Source organism: Heterodontus francisci, chromosome 33 (genome assembly GCF_036365525.1).
Source record: "Heterodontus francisci isolate sHetFra1 chromosome 33, sHetFra1.hap1, whole genome shotgun sequence".
NCBI lineage: Eukaryota > Metazoa > Chordata > Chondrichthyes > Heterodontiformes > Heterodontidae > Heterodontus > Heterodontus francisci.
The window spans coordinates 59854131-59871514 of record NC_090403.1 but is presented as its reverse complement, the minus strand read 5'-3'; the positions used below and the strand labels follow the sequence as shown (position 1 = coordinate 59871514).

The window sequence follows — 17384 nt, the reverse complement described above, 5'->3', positions numbered from 1 at the left end:
TGCGGCAAGTTCTGGAGCACAGGTCTTCAGTACTATTGCCGCAATATTGTCAGGGCCCATAGCCTTTGCAGTATCCAATGCCTTCAGTCGTTTTTTGATTTCACGCGCAGTGAATTGAATTGGCTGAAGTCTGGCATCTTTGATGCTGGAGACTTCAAGAGGAGACCGAGATGGATCATCAACTCGGCACTTCTGGCTGAGGATTGTTGCAAATGCTTCAGCCTTATCTTTTGCACAGACGTGCTGGGCTCCCCCATCATTGAATATTTGTGGAGTCACCTCCTCCAGTTAGTTGTTTAATTGTCCACCACCATTCACGGCTGGATGTGGCAGGACTGCAGAGCTTAGATCTGATCTGTTGGTTATGGGATTGCTTAGTTCGGTCTATCGCATGCTGCTTACGCAGTTTGGCACGCAAGTAGTTCTGTGTTGTAGCTTCACCAGATTGTCACCTCATTTTGAGGTATGCCTGATGCTACTCCTGGCATGCCCTCCTACACTCTTCATTGAATCGGTAGGTGGTAGGGAAATATAGGGACAGGTGGGGATGTGGTAGGAATATGGAATTAGTGTAGGATTAGTATAAATGGGTGGTTGATGGTCAGCACAGACTCGGTGGGCTGAAGGGCCTGTTTCAGTGCTGTATCTCTATAAAAAAAAAAGAAACCGGGTTGGTCTCCTGGCTTGATGGTAATGGTAGAGTGGGGGATATGCCGGGCCATGAGGTTACAGATTGTGGTTGAGTACAATTCTGCTGCTGCTGATGGCCCACAGCGCCTCATGGATGCCCAGTTTTGCATTGCTAGATCTGTTCAAAATCTACCCCATTTAGCATGGTGGTAGTGCTACACAACACGATGGAGGGTATCCTCAATATGAAGGCGAGACTCCGTCTCCACAAGGACTGTGCGGTGGTCACTCCTACCAATATTGTCATAGACAGATGCATCTGCGGCAGGCAGATTGGTGAGGACGAGATCAAGTATGCTTTTCCCTCTGGTTGGTGGGCCTGAGGCTTTTAGTTTGAAGAGGTAGATGACTGGTTTGGTGGGTCTCTTGGTTACAGCGATGTGGATGATTTCCTCCACTGGAGTTTCTGATTGTAGCCGGAGTATGCAAAGGTGGTCAGTTAACAAGCAGGATTTGAAATTCTTCAAGCTGGACTAGAGAGAGAGAGAGAGGGACCCCCACTTAGTTCTGCACATGTCAGAGTCCAATTGCTTCTCCTCTGCTGCAGAGAAAACACCCAGCTTAAAACCACAGATGGGGAGGGGCTTGTCACATGACAGTCACTCAGTCATTCAAATATAGCAGTTAGCAGTATTTCTCTGCTTGCTGAAAGAACAGGGAGTTCCTTTAAACTTCCTGGGTCTTAGTTCTTGCTGGGGACTGAGCAGACATTTCATCTCCCTCCTCACGAGCATTGCAGTGTTGGATGAAGGTCTGCAAAGGAAACCCGACCGAGCCTGAATGCCGGATCCGGAAGTGCGCCCTGACCCCAACACATGTCGTCAGGTCCCGTTGGGTAGTAGGCCTTTACCCATGTACTGATGTACAGGCCTGCTACTCGACCCGACCCCGACGGAACCTGACAACATGTGTCGGGTTCGGGTAGGTTCGCACTTCCGGGTCTGGCATTCAGGCTAGGTCGGGTTTCCTTTGCAGACCTTTAGTGCAGGATACAGTGTTGCGAACTATGTGACCATCCTAAGCTTTTCTTTTAAAAAAAAAAATCAGATTTCGAGTCAGTACATAATATCATTCAACAAAGCACATTGGCATAACAACGCTGACAACACCCATCCCTACCTCACCCACCTCCCAACCCCTCCACTGCCTCTGATTTGTCATAACTGCTTGTCTGACATCCAGTATTGGGTGATCTGAAATTTCCTCCTGTTAAGTATTGGGAAAGCTGAAGACATTGTCTTTGATCCCCACCACAAACTCCATTTCCTAGCCATCAACTCCATACCCCTCCCTGGCTACTATCTGAGGCTGAACCAACATGTTCGCAACCTTGGCATCCTATTTGACCCTGAGATGAGCTTCTGACCCCATATCCTCTCTAGCACCAAGACTGACTACTTCTACCTCTGTGACGTTGCCCAATTCCACCTCATCTCAGCTCATCTGCTGAAACCCTTATCCCTGCATTTGGCACCTCCAGTTGACTGTTTCAGTGCTCTCCTGGCCGGCCTCCCACCTTGCAGCCTTCATAGACTTTAGCTATCCAAAGCACTGCTGCCCATATTCTATCTTGCACCAAGTCCTGCTGATCCATCACCCCTGTGCTCACTGACCAACATTGCTGCCGGTCTGGCAACACTTTGAATCTGTCCATTTTAAAATTCTCACCCTTGTGTTCAAATCTCTCCATGGCCTTGACCCTCCCTAAATCCCTCCTTCTCCTTACAACGTCCCTGTACCTTTGTGCTCCTCCAATTCTGGCCACCTGCGCATTCCCAAATTTCATCAGTTCACCATTGGTGGCTGTGCCTTCAGCTGCCTGGGCCCTAAGCTCTGGAATTCACTCCCTAATCCTCTCCACCTCACTTTCTTCCTTTGAGAAGCTCCTTACAACCTACCTCTGACCAAGCTTTTGGTCACCTGTCCCATTATTGCCTTACGTGGCTCAGTGTCAATTTTATTGTCTGATAACACTTCCATGAAGTACTTTAGAACACTTTACTACTTAAAGGAGCTTATATAAGTGCATCTTGTAGTAGTGATGGTGGTGATCTTTCAATTACTTGAACCACCAGGTTTTTTAATATTACCAAGTAACAGAAGCATTTAGTACCACATTTCCTGGGGATAATGCACTTTGATAGTATATACTTTCTGTTTAAGGAAAAGCTCAAATGTCTAACAGATATTGTCTGGCCAGAGACTGCCACTCTCGTGAAGCAGAAAATCACAGAGGCTGGTGCAGCGGGTAAGTCCAAGAATCCGACGTTGCAATGCCAATGCAATTGAATATCCCATCTTTTATGTGAAAATGACTGCCACAAAGATCTACTTGCTGTGAAGTTGTTTGAATTTAAGTTGTACTTTTCACACTTTAAAATGCCCTTCGTAGCAGCAATTTACTTTCTGTAATCAGAGACCTAATTCAGGTGGAAGACATGTTGACTGTTTTGCTGTCTTCTGGTTATAATTTATGTATTCAATGAGATCCAGCTTGTGGCCCCCAGGATGGCTGATTTACTGTCCTTGCTGTAAATTTTTTTTTCAGCTTTGCTGGATATTCAAACATTAGATTTTTCTTTCTGGGCACAGTGCTTGATGGTAGTTTGGGATTTTCCTGCTCTGGGCCATTGGCACAGCCCATTCGTGCACGTGATCCAAGATCAGACCCTGGCTGGAACCTTGTGCCTGAAAATCTGGCAGAAAATGGGTGAGCAGCTTCAGGCCTGAGGGTGTCCTGACTGCTGGTTGAGAGTGGGGAGTTGGTTTAAAGAGGAGTCCATTTTGCCTGCTAAGTTGCCATGCTGCTTTGCAACCCCTGAATGCTCCTTGCATACACAGGCCTTAGAACTGCTGACAGCATCTGAAAAATATCTCCCTTTTTATTCAAAAATTGACTGTTGTTTAAAAATGTTAAATTATACTTAGTATATTTAAGTCAAATTGTCAGCCGGTTTACAAGGGATGGATTGATTGTCTAGGAGTGAGATTTGGCAGCTTTAGGTCTCAGCAGCAAGGAGTGGGGGAAATGGAAGATGGTAGCATGCAGAAGTACCCTAGCTTAGACCCATCAATCAGGAAGGATGCTACAGCCCAGCACAAATAGGAGCAGTTCTTTTCTGCTGTGCTTTCAAACAAACCCCTGTGATCTTTCAGTGGACCATGCTTTAAGGCCATAAATCCAGAGTAAGAGTTCTGCCCATCCGGAATCCATAATGGAATAACCACTCTCATTACATGTTCATCTTTGTATAATATCAATTTCCTTCCCGGGAGAAAAAAGACCAGAAGCATTGTTAAATCTATCTAACTTTTGTCACTAAACGGAGACTAAAATGATTGCATGTGATGTGTTGAAACATTTGTTTGTTCAGACATTCAGTATTGCACCAATGGGAACTAATAAGTTGAGTTTGTGCACCACCTCAGTCTGAATTTCTTAAAATGTTACTTTGTTTTTCTTGTCAGGTAAAGCTGTATGTGTGGTGGATGCTGCAGTCTTGTTAGAAGCTGGCTGGATTGACATGGTTCATGAGGTTTGGGTGGTTATTGTGCCAGGAGAGGAGGTGGGTTCTGTCTATTTACATACAACTGTCATTGAATACAAAATATTCTCTCTTGATTACTGACACTTTAGGTATTTAACATGGTCTGATGTTTCTGGTGTTTTACACTGGATAGGTTCATTGGTCCTTATTTAGTGCACACAGCCTCGATGTTGAAGGTTATAGTGATTCACAATTGATTCCTTGCCAAACTGTCGTGTTTTTGCTGGTTTTCTTTGGTGCCAGACTAGGGTGAAAGATGAACTCTGAACCACTCTGCGTTGGGTCAAAATTACTGAGGAAGTTTATTTAACATCCTTTCTTATAGTTTTGTATCCTTTGTACTAATATGTATGAATAATTAAGTGATTCATTTACATGAACTTGCCTGTACAATTGATAGTTATTTCCATTAGTCCTAAATTAGCTGTGTTTTACTATAGCAGTCACAGATGCACTGCAGTTTCTGTTAAACTCCAGAAAGCTTGTTGTGGAAGGATAATGCCGGAACCTGTCTTTACTCAGTTTCATATTTATTGTACAGAATAAAAGGATTACAAACATGTAGCTCCTCACTCAAAACCCTACCCCAGTCTCAGTAAATGTCTGCTTATAAGTGCTCAAGTATGACCCCCAATTAACACCCTCCACCTGCATATAACTAAAAAATTGATACACAATCAACAGTTTCTAATAGATACTGTGTTATTGCTTAAAGTGAAGTCTGGGACCCAATACAGTGTTGTCAGCTCATCATCATGCAGATAATAAATTGTATTCAGTTGTCTTCGCAGAGTGGGCACCAAAAGAAAGGTTGCAAACACACTACTGGAATATTTTGTACATACAGGATTGCTAATGAAATACAGGGGAAAAATTATCCAGTGAAATGTTGATTATTCTTGCTCCCATTATCCATTTTCTCGTTATCTGTGTCCTGAGAGGGTTCTGTTGCCGAGTAACCTACAGTTGACAGTCTTTGTTTAATTGTGAAACCATTTTAGACTTTTGTAACAATTTACATCAAAGAGAAAGAAAGATGTAACTCTCACTGGTAGCTGTCAGTTCCTTTCTCACTATCCTGGAAATGAAAGGGCCCCACAGGTTGGCTGTCCAACATAACGCTTTTCTTCAGGATGTGTGGTCCAGGTTTACAAGAATCGCTCTGGCTTTGAGTTTGGCTATTTTGAAATGTTTTTCAAGCACGTGAGAAATGAAGGTTCTTTTTGTTTTACAACCTATATCCTGTAGCGACTACTGCAAAAGTAGCCCATTGGGACGTCTCAAGGACGTGTACACTATAACTGCAAGCTCTTTGTACTCGCTGTACTGGAATAACTCTTGCATTTGTTCAATGTTAAATAAACACAAATTACTAGATTACTTTGCACATGTGTTTGTTTCTGATCATGGGAAATGTGACCTCACCTGTGGAAGCTATCTTTTACATTGATCACATTCAGAAAATGTTGAGAGAAAGGGGCCTGACTCATAAAATGAGCAGCACATTTCCCACAGGGAAGGAACTTGCACTCTGAGCTCTGTACTCTGTAATCTAAATGGCTGCATATATTTGTGTGTTGGCTTCACCTGCAAAAATGCTTTTTTTTAACCCTGGTAGTTGGTCGTTAGAGTCTAAAAATCATTGGGACCTTATTATAGAAGGCTGGTGTGAGTATTGTCTTGGAATCCAGTGGGAGACAGAGCTACTGGAATATTTTTCCAAGGATATATAATTTTGAAAATGGAATAACCCATCTGATGGGGACATACTGGGAACTTGATGAGGTCATTAAAATTAAGCAATCAGAAGCTAAAACCTAATTTTCAGACTAAGGCAGCTCAATGATCCACAGGACGGGAGTGAAGGGTGAACTCCTTATGTAGATAAATGAGGAACCTCACTCTTTGGCATAATGGAGGGATCCAATAGTTTCTGTGTCGTTGAGATGAGGAGTGCAGAAAGCAGAAGTAAAGAGTGAAGATGTGAGTAGGGATGAATATATGGAAAGAAAAGATGGGGAAGAATTTGTTAAGTGTGTCCAGGATAGTTTTCTGAAGCAGTATGTGGATGGCCCTACTAGAGAAAGGGGCTACACGCGACCTCCTCTAAGGAAATGAGGATGGGCAGGTGGTTGATGTGTCAGTGGGGGAGCACTTTTGGACCAATGACCATAACTCTATTAGCTTCAAGATAGTTATGGAAAAGGATAGGACTGGTCCTCAGGTTGAAGTCCTAAATTGGGGGAAGGCTAATTTCGATGGCATCAGACAAGAACTCTCAAAAGTTGAATGGGAGAGGCTGTTTACAGGTAAAGGGATGTCTGGCAGGTAGGAGGCTTTTAAAATTGAGATAGGAAGAGTTCAGGGCCGGCATGTTCCTGTTAGATGGAAGGGCAAGGCTGGCAAGTTTAGGGAACCTTGGTTGACAAGGGATATTGAGGGTCTGGTCAGGATAAGGAAGGAGGCATATGTCAGATATAGGCAGCTGGGAACAAGCAAGTCCCTCGCGGAGTATAGGGGATGTAGGAGTACACTTAAGAAGGAAATTAGGAGGACGAAAAAGGGCCATGAGATTTCCCTGGCAGATAAGATAAAGGAGAATCCTAAAAGGTTCTATAAGTATATTAAGAGTAAAAGGGTAGCTAGGGAGAGAGTAGGTCCCCTTAAAGGTCAGTGTTGAAATCTATGTGTGGAGCCACGGGAAATGGGCGAGGTCTTAAATGAATACTTCTCTTCTGTATTTACCATGGAGAAGGTCATGGAAGCTAGTGAGTTCAAGGGAGGGAACAGCGATATCCTGGAGCATATCAACATTACAAAGGAGGTGGTGTTGGAGGTTTTGAAGCGCATTAAAGTGGATAAATCCCCGGGCCTGACCAGGTGTATCCTAGGATTCTATGGGAAGCAAGGCAGGAGATTGCTGGAGCCCTGCCTGGCAGAGATTTTTTTTTTAATCAATAGCCACGGGTGAGGTACCGGAAGACTGGAGGATAGCTAATGTTATGCCTTTATTTAAGAAGGGCAGCAGGGATAGGCCAGGGAACTACAGGCCGGTGAGCCTTATATCAGTGGTGGGAAAGTTATTGGAAGGGATTCTGAGAGACAGGATTTATATGCATTTGGAAAGGCAAGGTCTGATTAGGGATAGTCAGCATGGCTTTGTGCGTGGGAAATCATGTCTCACGAATTTGATTGAGTTTTTTGAGGAGGTGACCGAGAGGATTGATGAGGGCAGGGCGGTGGACGTTGTCTACATGGACTTTAGCAAGGTCTTTGACAAGGTCCCGCATGGTAGGCTGGCCCAGAAGGTTCGAACACATGGGATCCAGGGTGAGCTAGCCAATTGGATACAAAATTGGCTTGGTGATAGGAGGCAGAGGGTGGTAGTGGAGGGTTGTTTTTCAGATTGGAGGCCGGTGACCAGTGGTGTGCCGCAGGGATCGGTGCTGGGCCCTCTGTTGTTTGTCATATATATTAATGACTTGGATGTGAATGTAGGGGGCATGATTAGTAAGTTTGCAGATGACACCAAAATTGGTGGTATAGTGGACAGTGAAGAAGGTTGTCTAAAGTTACAACAGGATATCGATCAACTGGGAAAGTGGGCAAGGGATTGGCAAATGGAATTTAACGCAGACAAGTGTGAAGTGATGCATTTTGGGAAGTTAAACCAGGGCAGGACATATACAGTCAATGGCAGGGCCCTGGGGAGTGTTGTTGAGCAGAGAGACCTTGGAGTGCAAGTACATAATTCCCTGAAAGTGGCAACACAGGCAGACAGGGTGGTGAAGAAGGCGTACGGCATGCTTGCCTTCATCGGCTGAGGCATTGAGTACAAGAGTTGGGACGTCATGTTAAGTTGCATATGCTGGCAGGGAAGGGCACGGTCGAAATGTGGAACTTTTTCAAGGAGCAGATAGTAGGGGCCATTGATAAGCATGTCCCTGTCAGACAGGGAAGGGATGGTCATGTGAGGGAACCGTGGTTGACAAGAGAGGTTGAGAGTCTTGTTAGGAAGAAGAAGGATGCGTATATAAGGTTGAGGAAAAAGGGCACAGGCATAGCTCTGGAGGGATACAAGATGGCCAGGAAGGATCTGAAGAAAGGGATTAGGAGAGCTAAGAGAGGGCATGAAAAATGCTTGGCGGGTAGGATAAAAGAAAACCCCAAGGCCTTTTACGCGTATGTCAGAAATATGAGGATGACTAGGGGGACCGTAGGTCCGGTCAAGGACAATAGCGGGAGACTGTGTGTTGAGCCGGAAGAGATAAGTGAGGTTTTGAATGAGTACTTCTCTTCGGTATTTACGAATGAGAAGGGGTGTATTACTGAAGAGGACGGTGTGAAACAGACTGGTAAGCTCGAGGAAGTGCTCGTTAGGAGGGAAGATGTGTTGGGGTTTTTGAATAACTTGAAGATAGACAAGTCTCCCGGGCCTGACGGGGTATATCCAAGGATGTTATGGGAAGCAAGGGATGAAATTGCAGAGCCGCTGGCAATGATCTTTTCATCTTCTCTGTTGACGGGGGTGGTACCAGGTGATTGGAGGGTGGCAAATGTTGTGCCCCTGTTCAAGAAAGGGAATAGGAACAACCCTGGGAATTACAGGCCAGTTAGTCTTACTTCGGTGGTAGGCAAGTTGATGGAAAAGGTGCTGAGGGATAGGATTTCTGAGCATCTGGAAAGACACTGCTTGATTCGGGACAGTCAGCACGGTTTTGTGAGGGGTAGGTCTTGCCTCACAAGCCTGATTGAATTCTTTGAGCAGGTGACCAAGCAAGTGGATGAGGGTAAACCAGTGGATGTGGTGTACATGGATTTTAGTAAGGCATTTGATAAGGTCCCCCATGGTAGACTTATGGAGAAAGTCAGGAGGCACGGGATAGTGGGGAATGTGGCCAGTTGGATTAAGAATTGGCTAACTGATAGAAGGCAGAGAGTGGTCTTAGATGGTAAATACTCAGCCTGGAGCCCAGTTACCAGTGGCGTGCCACAGGGATCAGTTCTGGGTCCTCTCCTGTTTGTGATTTTTATTAACGACTTGGATGAGGAAGTCGAAGGGTGGGTCAGTAAATTTGCAGATGATACAAAGGTTGGTGGAGTTGTGGATACCGAGGAGGGCTATTGTCGTCTGCAAAGGGACTTGGATAGGTTGCAGTGCTGGGCTGAAAAGTGGCAGATGGAGTTTAACCCTGAAAAGTGTGAGGTCGTCCATTTTGGAAGGACAAACACGAATGCAAAATACTGGGTTAACGGTAGGGTTCTTGGGCATGTGGAGGAGCAGAGAGACCTTGGGGTCTATGTGCATAGATCGTTGAAAGTTGCAACTCAAGTGGATAGGGCTGTGAAGAAGGCATATGGGGTGTTAGCGTTCATTAGCAGAGGGATTGAATTTAAGAGCCGTGAGGTGATGATGCAGCTGTACAGGACCTTGGTAAGGCCTCATTTGGAGTACTGTGTGCAGTTCTGGTCGCCTCATTTTAGGAAGGATGTGGAAGCCTTGGAGAGGGTGCAGAGGAGATTTACCAGGATGTTGCCTGGAATGGAGAATAAGTCTTACGAGGAAAGGCTGAACATTCTAGGCCTCTTCTCATTAGAACGGAGAAGGATGAGGGGTGACATGATAGAGGTTTATAAGATGATCAGGGGAATAGATAGGGTAGACAGTCAGAAACTTTTTCCCCGGGTGGAGCAAAGCGTTACAAGGGGTCATAAATTTAAGGTGAAGGGTGGGAGATATAAGGGGGATGTCAGGGGAAGGTTCTTTACCCAGAGAGTGGTCGGGGCATGGAATGCCTTGCCTGGGGAAGTTGTTGAGTCAGAAACTTTAGGGACTTTCAAACGGCTTTTAGATAGGTATATGGATAAAGGAGAATGATGGGGTATAGATTAAATTGTCCTTGACAGAGGATCGGCACAACATGGTGGGCCGAAGGGCCTGTTCTGTGCTGTATTTTTCTATGTACATAACGTTGGTTAGGCTGCATTTCGAGTACTGTGTGCAGTTCTGGTCGCCGCACTACAGGAAAGATGTGATTAAGCTAGAGAAGATGCAGAAGAAATTCACAAGGATGTTGCCTGGTTTGGAGGACTTGAGTTATAAAGAGAGATTGGATAGGCTGGGTCTGTTTTCCCTGGAGCGAAGGAGGCTGAGAGGGGACATGATAGAGGTATATAATATTATGAGAGGCATAGATAGGGTAGATAACCAGAGTCTGTTTCCCATGCTAGGGGTGACTAAAACTAGAGGGCATAGAGTTAAGGTGCGAGGGAGGAGGTTTAAAGGGGATCAAAGGGGTAAATTTTTCACACATAGTTGGTATCTGGAATGAGCTGCCAGAGGAGGTGGTGGAGGCAGGAACAGTAGCAACATTTAAGAGGCATCTGGACAGGTACTTGAATGAGCAAGGCATAGAGGGATATGGAATTAATGCAGGCAGGTGGGATTAGTATAGCTAGGCATTATGGTCGGCATGGATGCGGTGGGCTGAAGGGCCTGTTTCAATGCTGTATGACTCTATGATTTTACATGCATTTATATAGCCTCTTTCATGACCACCAGACATCCCAAAGCACTTTACTGCCGATAAAGTGCTTTTGAAATGTAGTCACCGTTGTATTGTAGAAAATTATGGAGTTTTGCATGATTATCCTTTGAGGAGTACATAAACAAACTTTGCCTTTGAAAATTAAATGGGTGAATTATGCATAGTATGTGGAAGGAGTGAGCTTGATGGGATGACTGCCCTCATTCTGGGAATTCTTTTGTTTTTATGATCAAAGCTCCAGAGATTTAAGCACAAAGGTCTAGGCTGACAATCCAGTGCAGTACTGAAGGAGTGCTTCACTGTCGGAGGTGTTGTCTTTCAGGCAAGATGTTAAATCATGGCCCTATCTGCTCTCTTGGATGGGCATAAAAGATTCCATGGCAATATTTTGAAGAAGAGCAGGGGAGTTATCCATGGTTGCCTGGCCAATATTTATCCCCAAATCAGCATCACTCGAAACAGATTATCTGGTTATTATCACATTGCTGTTTGGGGGAGCTTGCTATGTGCTGCTATGTTTCCTACAGGACAACCGTAGCTGTTCAAAAATACTTAATTGGCTGTAAAGAGCTTTGGGATGCCCTAACCTAGTGAAAGGCACTATATAAATGCAAGTTTATTTGTCTATAAAGCTAGCTAATCATAGGGGTGGAGATCATTTCAACTTTTTTTTAACCTAAAAATTTGATAAATATTTGGAGCGGAGGAAGATTCAAGGATACAGCAAACAAAAGAACAAACTTGAAAGAACTTGGATTAACGTAGGAGTTGACCATTCAGCCTTGAGCTTGTTCCATTATTCAGTTAGATCATCGCTGATGTGACTCTTAATTCTATAAAGACTATGTAGTACTTTTCATATCCTCGGGACGGTTCTTATGTTACAGAGTACATCATAGCCAATGAACTAGTTTTTATTAAAAATGCAGTCGCCAAAATTGGGTACAACAAGATCCCACGAAGGAGCAAAGAGAAAGTGAGAGAAATACAGCACCTTCTGTGCTGGAAACTTCTATGATTCAAACATCCTATAATGTGGAATCTTATTTTTAAGTGATTTGGTGCCTGAACAGGGAAGGAGAGAAGGCAACTCCTGTTTGGAAGGCTGCAACAATAAAGGAAATTTTAGTGATAGCATCTAAGATTCTCTCATTTCCTGGGTTTAAAAAATATTGAGATTACTATTCTAATAAGAACATAGGAAATAGGAGCAGGAGTAGGCCATTCTGCCTTTTGAGCCTCCTCCGCCTTTAATAAGATCATAGCAATCTACCTCAACTCCACTTTCCTTACCAATCCCCATATCCCTTGATTCCCTTAGTATCCAAAAATCTATCAAACTGTCTTGAATATGCTCAATGACTGAGGATCCATAGCTCTCTGGGGTAGAAAATTCCTAAGATTCACAACCCTTTAAATGAAGAAATTTCTCCTCATCTCAGTCCTACATGGCTGACCCTTATTCTGTGACTGTGACCCATAGTTTTAAATTCTGAAGCAAAAGGCAAGAATACTTTAGGGAAAGGTGGAGGAGGCTTTTCTAATTATCAATAGAACATAAAAACAATTCCAGACTGAAGTTGAAAGTACTTTAGTGAGAGCCACAAAGCGTGGAAAGAGATTGGGATGGAAAGTAGCAGAAAGGGAGGGGTGGAGTAAGAATGGGGTTTATGGTCATAGAGTCAAAGAATCAATACAGCACAGAACTTTAGATGGGTCAGTTTTTGTCCAGTGTGTGCGGGAGGGTTTTCTGACACAGTATGTAGACAGGCTAACCAGGGGCGATGCCACATTGGATTTGGTACTGGGTAATGAACCCGGCCAGGTGTTAGATTTAGATGTAGGTGAGCACTTTGGTGATAGTGATCACAATTCGGTTAGGTTTACCTTAGCGATGGGCAGGGACAGGTATATACCGCAGGGCAAAAATTATAGCTGGGGGAAAGGAAATTATGATGCGATTAGGCAAGATTTAGGATGGGGAAGGAAACTGCAGGGGATGGGAACAATCGAAATGTGGAGCTTATTCAAGGAGCAGCTACTGCGTGTCCTTGATAAGTATGTACCTGTGAGACAGGGAGGAAGTTGTCGAGCGAGGGAGCCGTGGTTTACTAAAGAAGTTGAAGCGCTTGTCAAGAAGAAGAAGAAGGCTTATGTTAGGATGAGACGTGAAGGCTCAGTTAGGGCGCTTGAGAGTTACAAGCTAGCCAGGAAGGATCTAAAGGGAGAGCTAAGAAGAGCAAGGGGAGGACACGAGAAGTCATTGGCGGATAGGATCAGGGAAAACCCTAAGGCTTTCTATAGGTATATCAGGAATAAAAGAATGACTAGAGTTAGATTAGGGCCAATCAAGGATAGTAGTGGGAAGTTGTGTATAGAATCAGAGGAGGTAGGGGAAGTGTTAAATGAATATTTTGCCTCAGTATTTACAGTAGAGAAAGAAAATGTTGTCGAGGAGAATACTGAGATTCAGGCTACTAGGCTAGATGGGATTGAGGTTCACAAGGAGGAGGTGTTATCAATTTTGGAAAGTGTGAAAATAGATAAGTCCCCTGGGCCAGATGGGATTTATCCTAGGATTCTCTGGGAAGCTAGGGAGGAGATTGCAGAGCCTTTGTCCTTGATCTTTATGTCGTCATTGTCGACAGGAATAGTGCCGGAAAACTGGAGGATAGCAAATGTTGTCCCCTTGTTCAAGAAGGGGAGTAGAGACAGCCCTGGTAATTATAGACCTGTGAGCCTTACTTCGGTTGTGGGTAAAATGTTGGAAAAGGTTATAAGAGACAGGATTTATAATCATCTTGAAAAGAGTAAGTTCATTAGCGATAGTCAGCACGGTTTTGTGACGGGTAGGTCGTGCCTCACAAACCTTAGAGTTTTTTGAGAAGGTGACCAAACAGGTGGATGAGGGTAAAGCCGTGGATGTGGTGTATATGGATTTCAGTAAGGCGTTTGATAAGGTTCCCCACGGTAGGCTATTGCAGAAAATACGGAAGTATGGGATTGAAGGTGATTTAGTGCTTTGGATCAGAAATTGGCTAGCTGAAAGAAGACAGAGGGTGGTGGTTGATGGCAAATGTTCATCCTGGAGTTTAGTTACTAGTGGTGTACCGCAAGGATCTGTTTTGGGGCCACTGCTGTTTGTCATTTTTATAAATGACCTGGAAGAGGGTGTAGAAGGGTGGGTTAGTAAATTTGCGGATGACACGAAGGTCGGTGGAGTTGTGGATAGTGCCGAAGGATGTTGTAGGTTACAGAGGGACATAGATAGGCTGCAGAGCTGGGCTGAGAGATGGCAAATGGAGTTTAATGTGGAAAAGTGCGAGGTGATTCACTTTGGAAGGAGTAACAGGAATGCAGAGTACTGGGCTAATGGGAAGATTCTTGGTAGTGTAGATGAACAGAGAGATCTTGGTGTCCAGGTGCATAAATCCCTGAAGGTTGCTACCCAGGTTAATAGGGCTGTTAAGAAGGCATATGGTGTGTTAGCTTTTATTAGTAGGGGGATCGAGTTTCGGAGCCACGAGGTCATGCTGCAGCTGTACAAAACTCTGGTGAGACCGCACCTGGAGTATTGTGTGCAGTTCTGGTCACCGCATTATAGGAAGGATGTGGAAGCTATGGAAAGGGTGCAGAGGAGATTTACTAGGATGTTGCCTGGTATGGAGGGAAGGTCTTACAAGGAAAGGCTGAGGGACTTAAGGTTGTTTTCGTTGGAGAGAAGGAGGAGGAGAGGTGACTTAATAGAGACATATAAGATAATCAGAGGGTTAGATAGGGTGGATAGTGAGAGTCTTTTTCCTCAGATGGTGATGGCAAACACGAGGGGACATAGCTTTAAGTTGAGGGGTGATAGATATAGGACAGATGTCAGAGGTAGTTTCTTTATTCAGAGAGTAGTAGGGGCGTGGAACGCCCTGCCTGCAAGCAGTAGTAGACTCGCCAACTTTAAGGGCATTTAAGTGGTCATTGGATCGACATATGGATGAAAATGGAATAGTGTAGGTCAGATGGTTTCACAGGTCGGCGCAACATCAAGGGCCGAAGGGCCTGTACTGCGCTGTAATGTTCTAATTCTAAAAAAAAACGGGACCATTCAGCCCATCGAGTGCATGCCAGCTCTCTGTAGAACCATACAGTCAGTCCCATTCCCCCTCTCTATCCCCATAGCCCTGCAAGTGTCCATCCGATTTCCTTTTGAAGTAATTAATCGTCTTCGCTTCCACATCCTTGTAGGCAGTGTCATGCTGGCCCCCACCTGCCAAGAATGAGACATTAATTTTGTCACATGAATATTGATTTTTAAACTGTTACTGGAGTAAAGAAAGAACATTTTTTTTTAAAAAGCCACCAGCCCCTTGACTGGAAAGACATTTGCATAGTAACAGACAGTACTTGGAAAGGACAAAGGGGCCACTCCCTGTTCCAATTTAATCCACAATGGACTTTTGATTACCAGTCGTTGAAGGTGGAGGCGCCAGAATTCCAGGTTAACTGCTAAGATGGCCGAATACACTAACAGATGTGGTCAGACCACTTTAGTCACATGACTAACTGGCTGTTGGAGTTTTTTTGAATTTGAACTTGCCACAGAGTTTTGAAACTCAGAAAACTGTTTGCTCCTGGACTGGAAAAGACCTCTTGTGGCTGGCTTGCCGCCGTCTCTCTCACCAGCTTTGGAATCCATTGAAGACACAGGAATCCCAAGAGAGAAAAGTCTCCTATGGTGAACAAGGTCTAAGAAGAATACTGGGCCCCAATGAAAATGCAAGAATTACCGACAAGCAAGAACTACCTACAAAAGGACTACAGTGAGCTCAAAGCACAGTAATGAGAAACTCTTCTGATATTGCCTCATACCTCTCTTTTTTTCTTCTCTTTGCATGTGCGTATCGTGTATGCATGCTAACGTGGGGCGCGGCGTAAATCCGTAGGCATTAACCGAATTTGAGTTTACGTTTTAATACATTTCACTTTTCTTATTTAAACCTAAGAAGGCCTGTTTGTGCTCATTTCTTTGCCTTATAATTGGAAAGCGGCGAACAAGGATTCACCAAGGGGGAACTCAAAGCACAGTGTGTTTAAAATTAAACTCTGTTGCAATAAGACTAGGTGAAGGCTGAGAAAGATCCCTAGACACCTTTCTCACCTGGTCGTAACAGCAGTGACCTGACAAAGAGACAGTGGAGTAAATTATCCCCTTTGGAGAATCTTGTGTATAAATCGCTTGTGACACATTTAGGAAGTTGAGTACACAAAGTATTCCCACAAATCTCCTTCATTGTTATGATTTTGTTTGCATTTCTTTCCTGTATGCATGTGTCAGCTATAAAATAAGGCAGTGTCTTAATACACCTTGCTGATATTAGGATAGAAACACTGAATACCAAGATTGTCAAAGAACAGTACAGCACAGGAACAGGCCATTCGGCCCTCCAAGCCTGCGCCGATCTTGATGCCCGTCTAAACTAAAACCTTCTGCACTTCTGGGGACCGTATCCCTCTATTCCCATCCTATTCATGTATTTGTCAAGATGCCTCTTAAATGTCGCTATCGTACCTGCTTCCACCACCACCCCCGGCAGCAAGTTCCAGGCACTCACCACCCTCTGTGTAAAGAGCTTGCCTCGCACATCCCCTCTAAACTTTGCCCCTCGCACTTTAAACCTATGTCCCCTAGTAACTGACTCTTCCACCCTGGGAAAAAGCTTCTGACTATCCGCTCTGTCCATGCCACTCATAACTTTGTAAACCTCTATCATGTCGCCCCTTCACCTCCGTCATTCCAGTGAAAACAATCCAAGTTTATCCAACCTCTCCTCATAGCTAATGCCCTCCAGACCAGGCAACATCCTGGTAAACCTCTTCTGTACCCTCTCCAAAGCCTCCACGTCCTTCTGGTAGTGTGGCGACCAGAATTGCACGCAATATTCTAAGTGTGGCCTAACTAAGGTGCTGTACAGCTGCTGCATGACTTGCCAACTTTTATACTCTATGCCCTGACCGATGAAGGCAAGCATGCCGTATGCCTTCTTGACTACCTTATCCACCTGCATTGCCACTTTGTGACCTGTGGACCTGTACGCCCAGATCTCTCTGCCTGTCAATCCTCCTAAGGGTTCTGCCATTTACTGTATACTTCCCACCTGTATTAGATCTTCCAAAATGCATTACCTCACATTTGTCCGGATTAAACTCCATCTGCCATTTCTCCGCCCACGTCTCCAACCAATCTATATCCTGCTGTATCCTCTGACAATCCTCATCACTATCCGCAACTCCACCAACCTTTGTGTCGTCCGCAAACGTACTAATCAGACCAGCTACATTTTCCTCCAAATCATTTATATATAGTACAAACAGCAAAGGTCCCAGCACTGATCCCTGCGGAACACCACTAGACACAGCCCTCCAATCAGAAAAGCACCCTTCCACTGCTACCCTCTGTCTCCTATGACCGAGCCAGTTCTGTATCCATCTTGCCAGCTCACCTCTGATCCCGTATGACTTCACCTTTTGTACCAGTCTGCCATGAGGGACCTTGTCAAAGGCTTTAATGAAGTCCATATAGACAACATCCACTGCCCTTCCTTCAGCA

The 17384-nt window shown here is 44.6% G+C and overlaps 1 protein-coding gene across 1 annotated transcript in view; it reads left to right on the top strand.

Annotated features, from left to right (window-relative positions):
* Positions 1–17384, top strand: part of mlx (MAX dimerization protein MLX) — a 134409-nt gene that overhangs the window by 39469 nt on the left and 77556 nt on the right. The window contains 2 exon segments of the mRNA XM_068013709.1: positions 2854–2938; positions 4159–4256. Coding sequence (XP_067869810.1) covers positions 2854–2938; positions 4159–4256 — 183 coding nt within the window.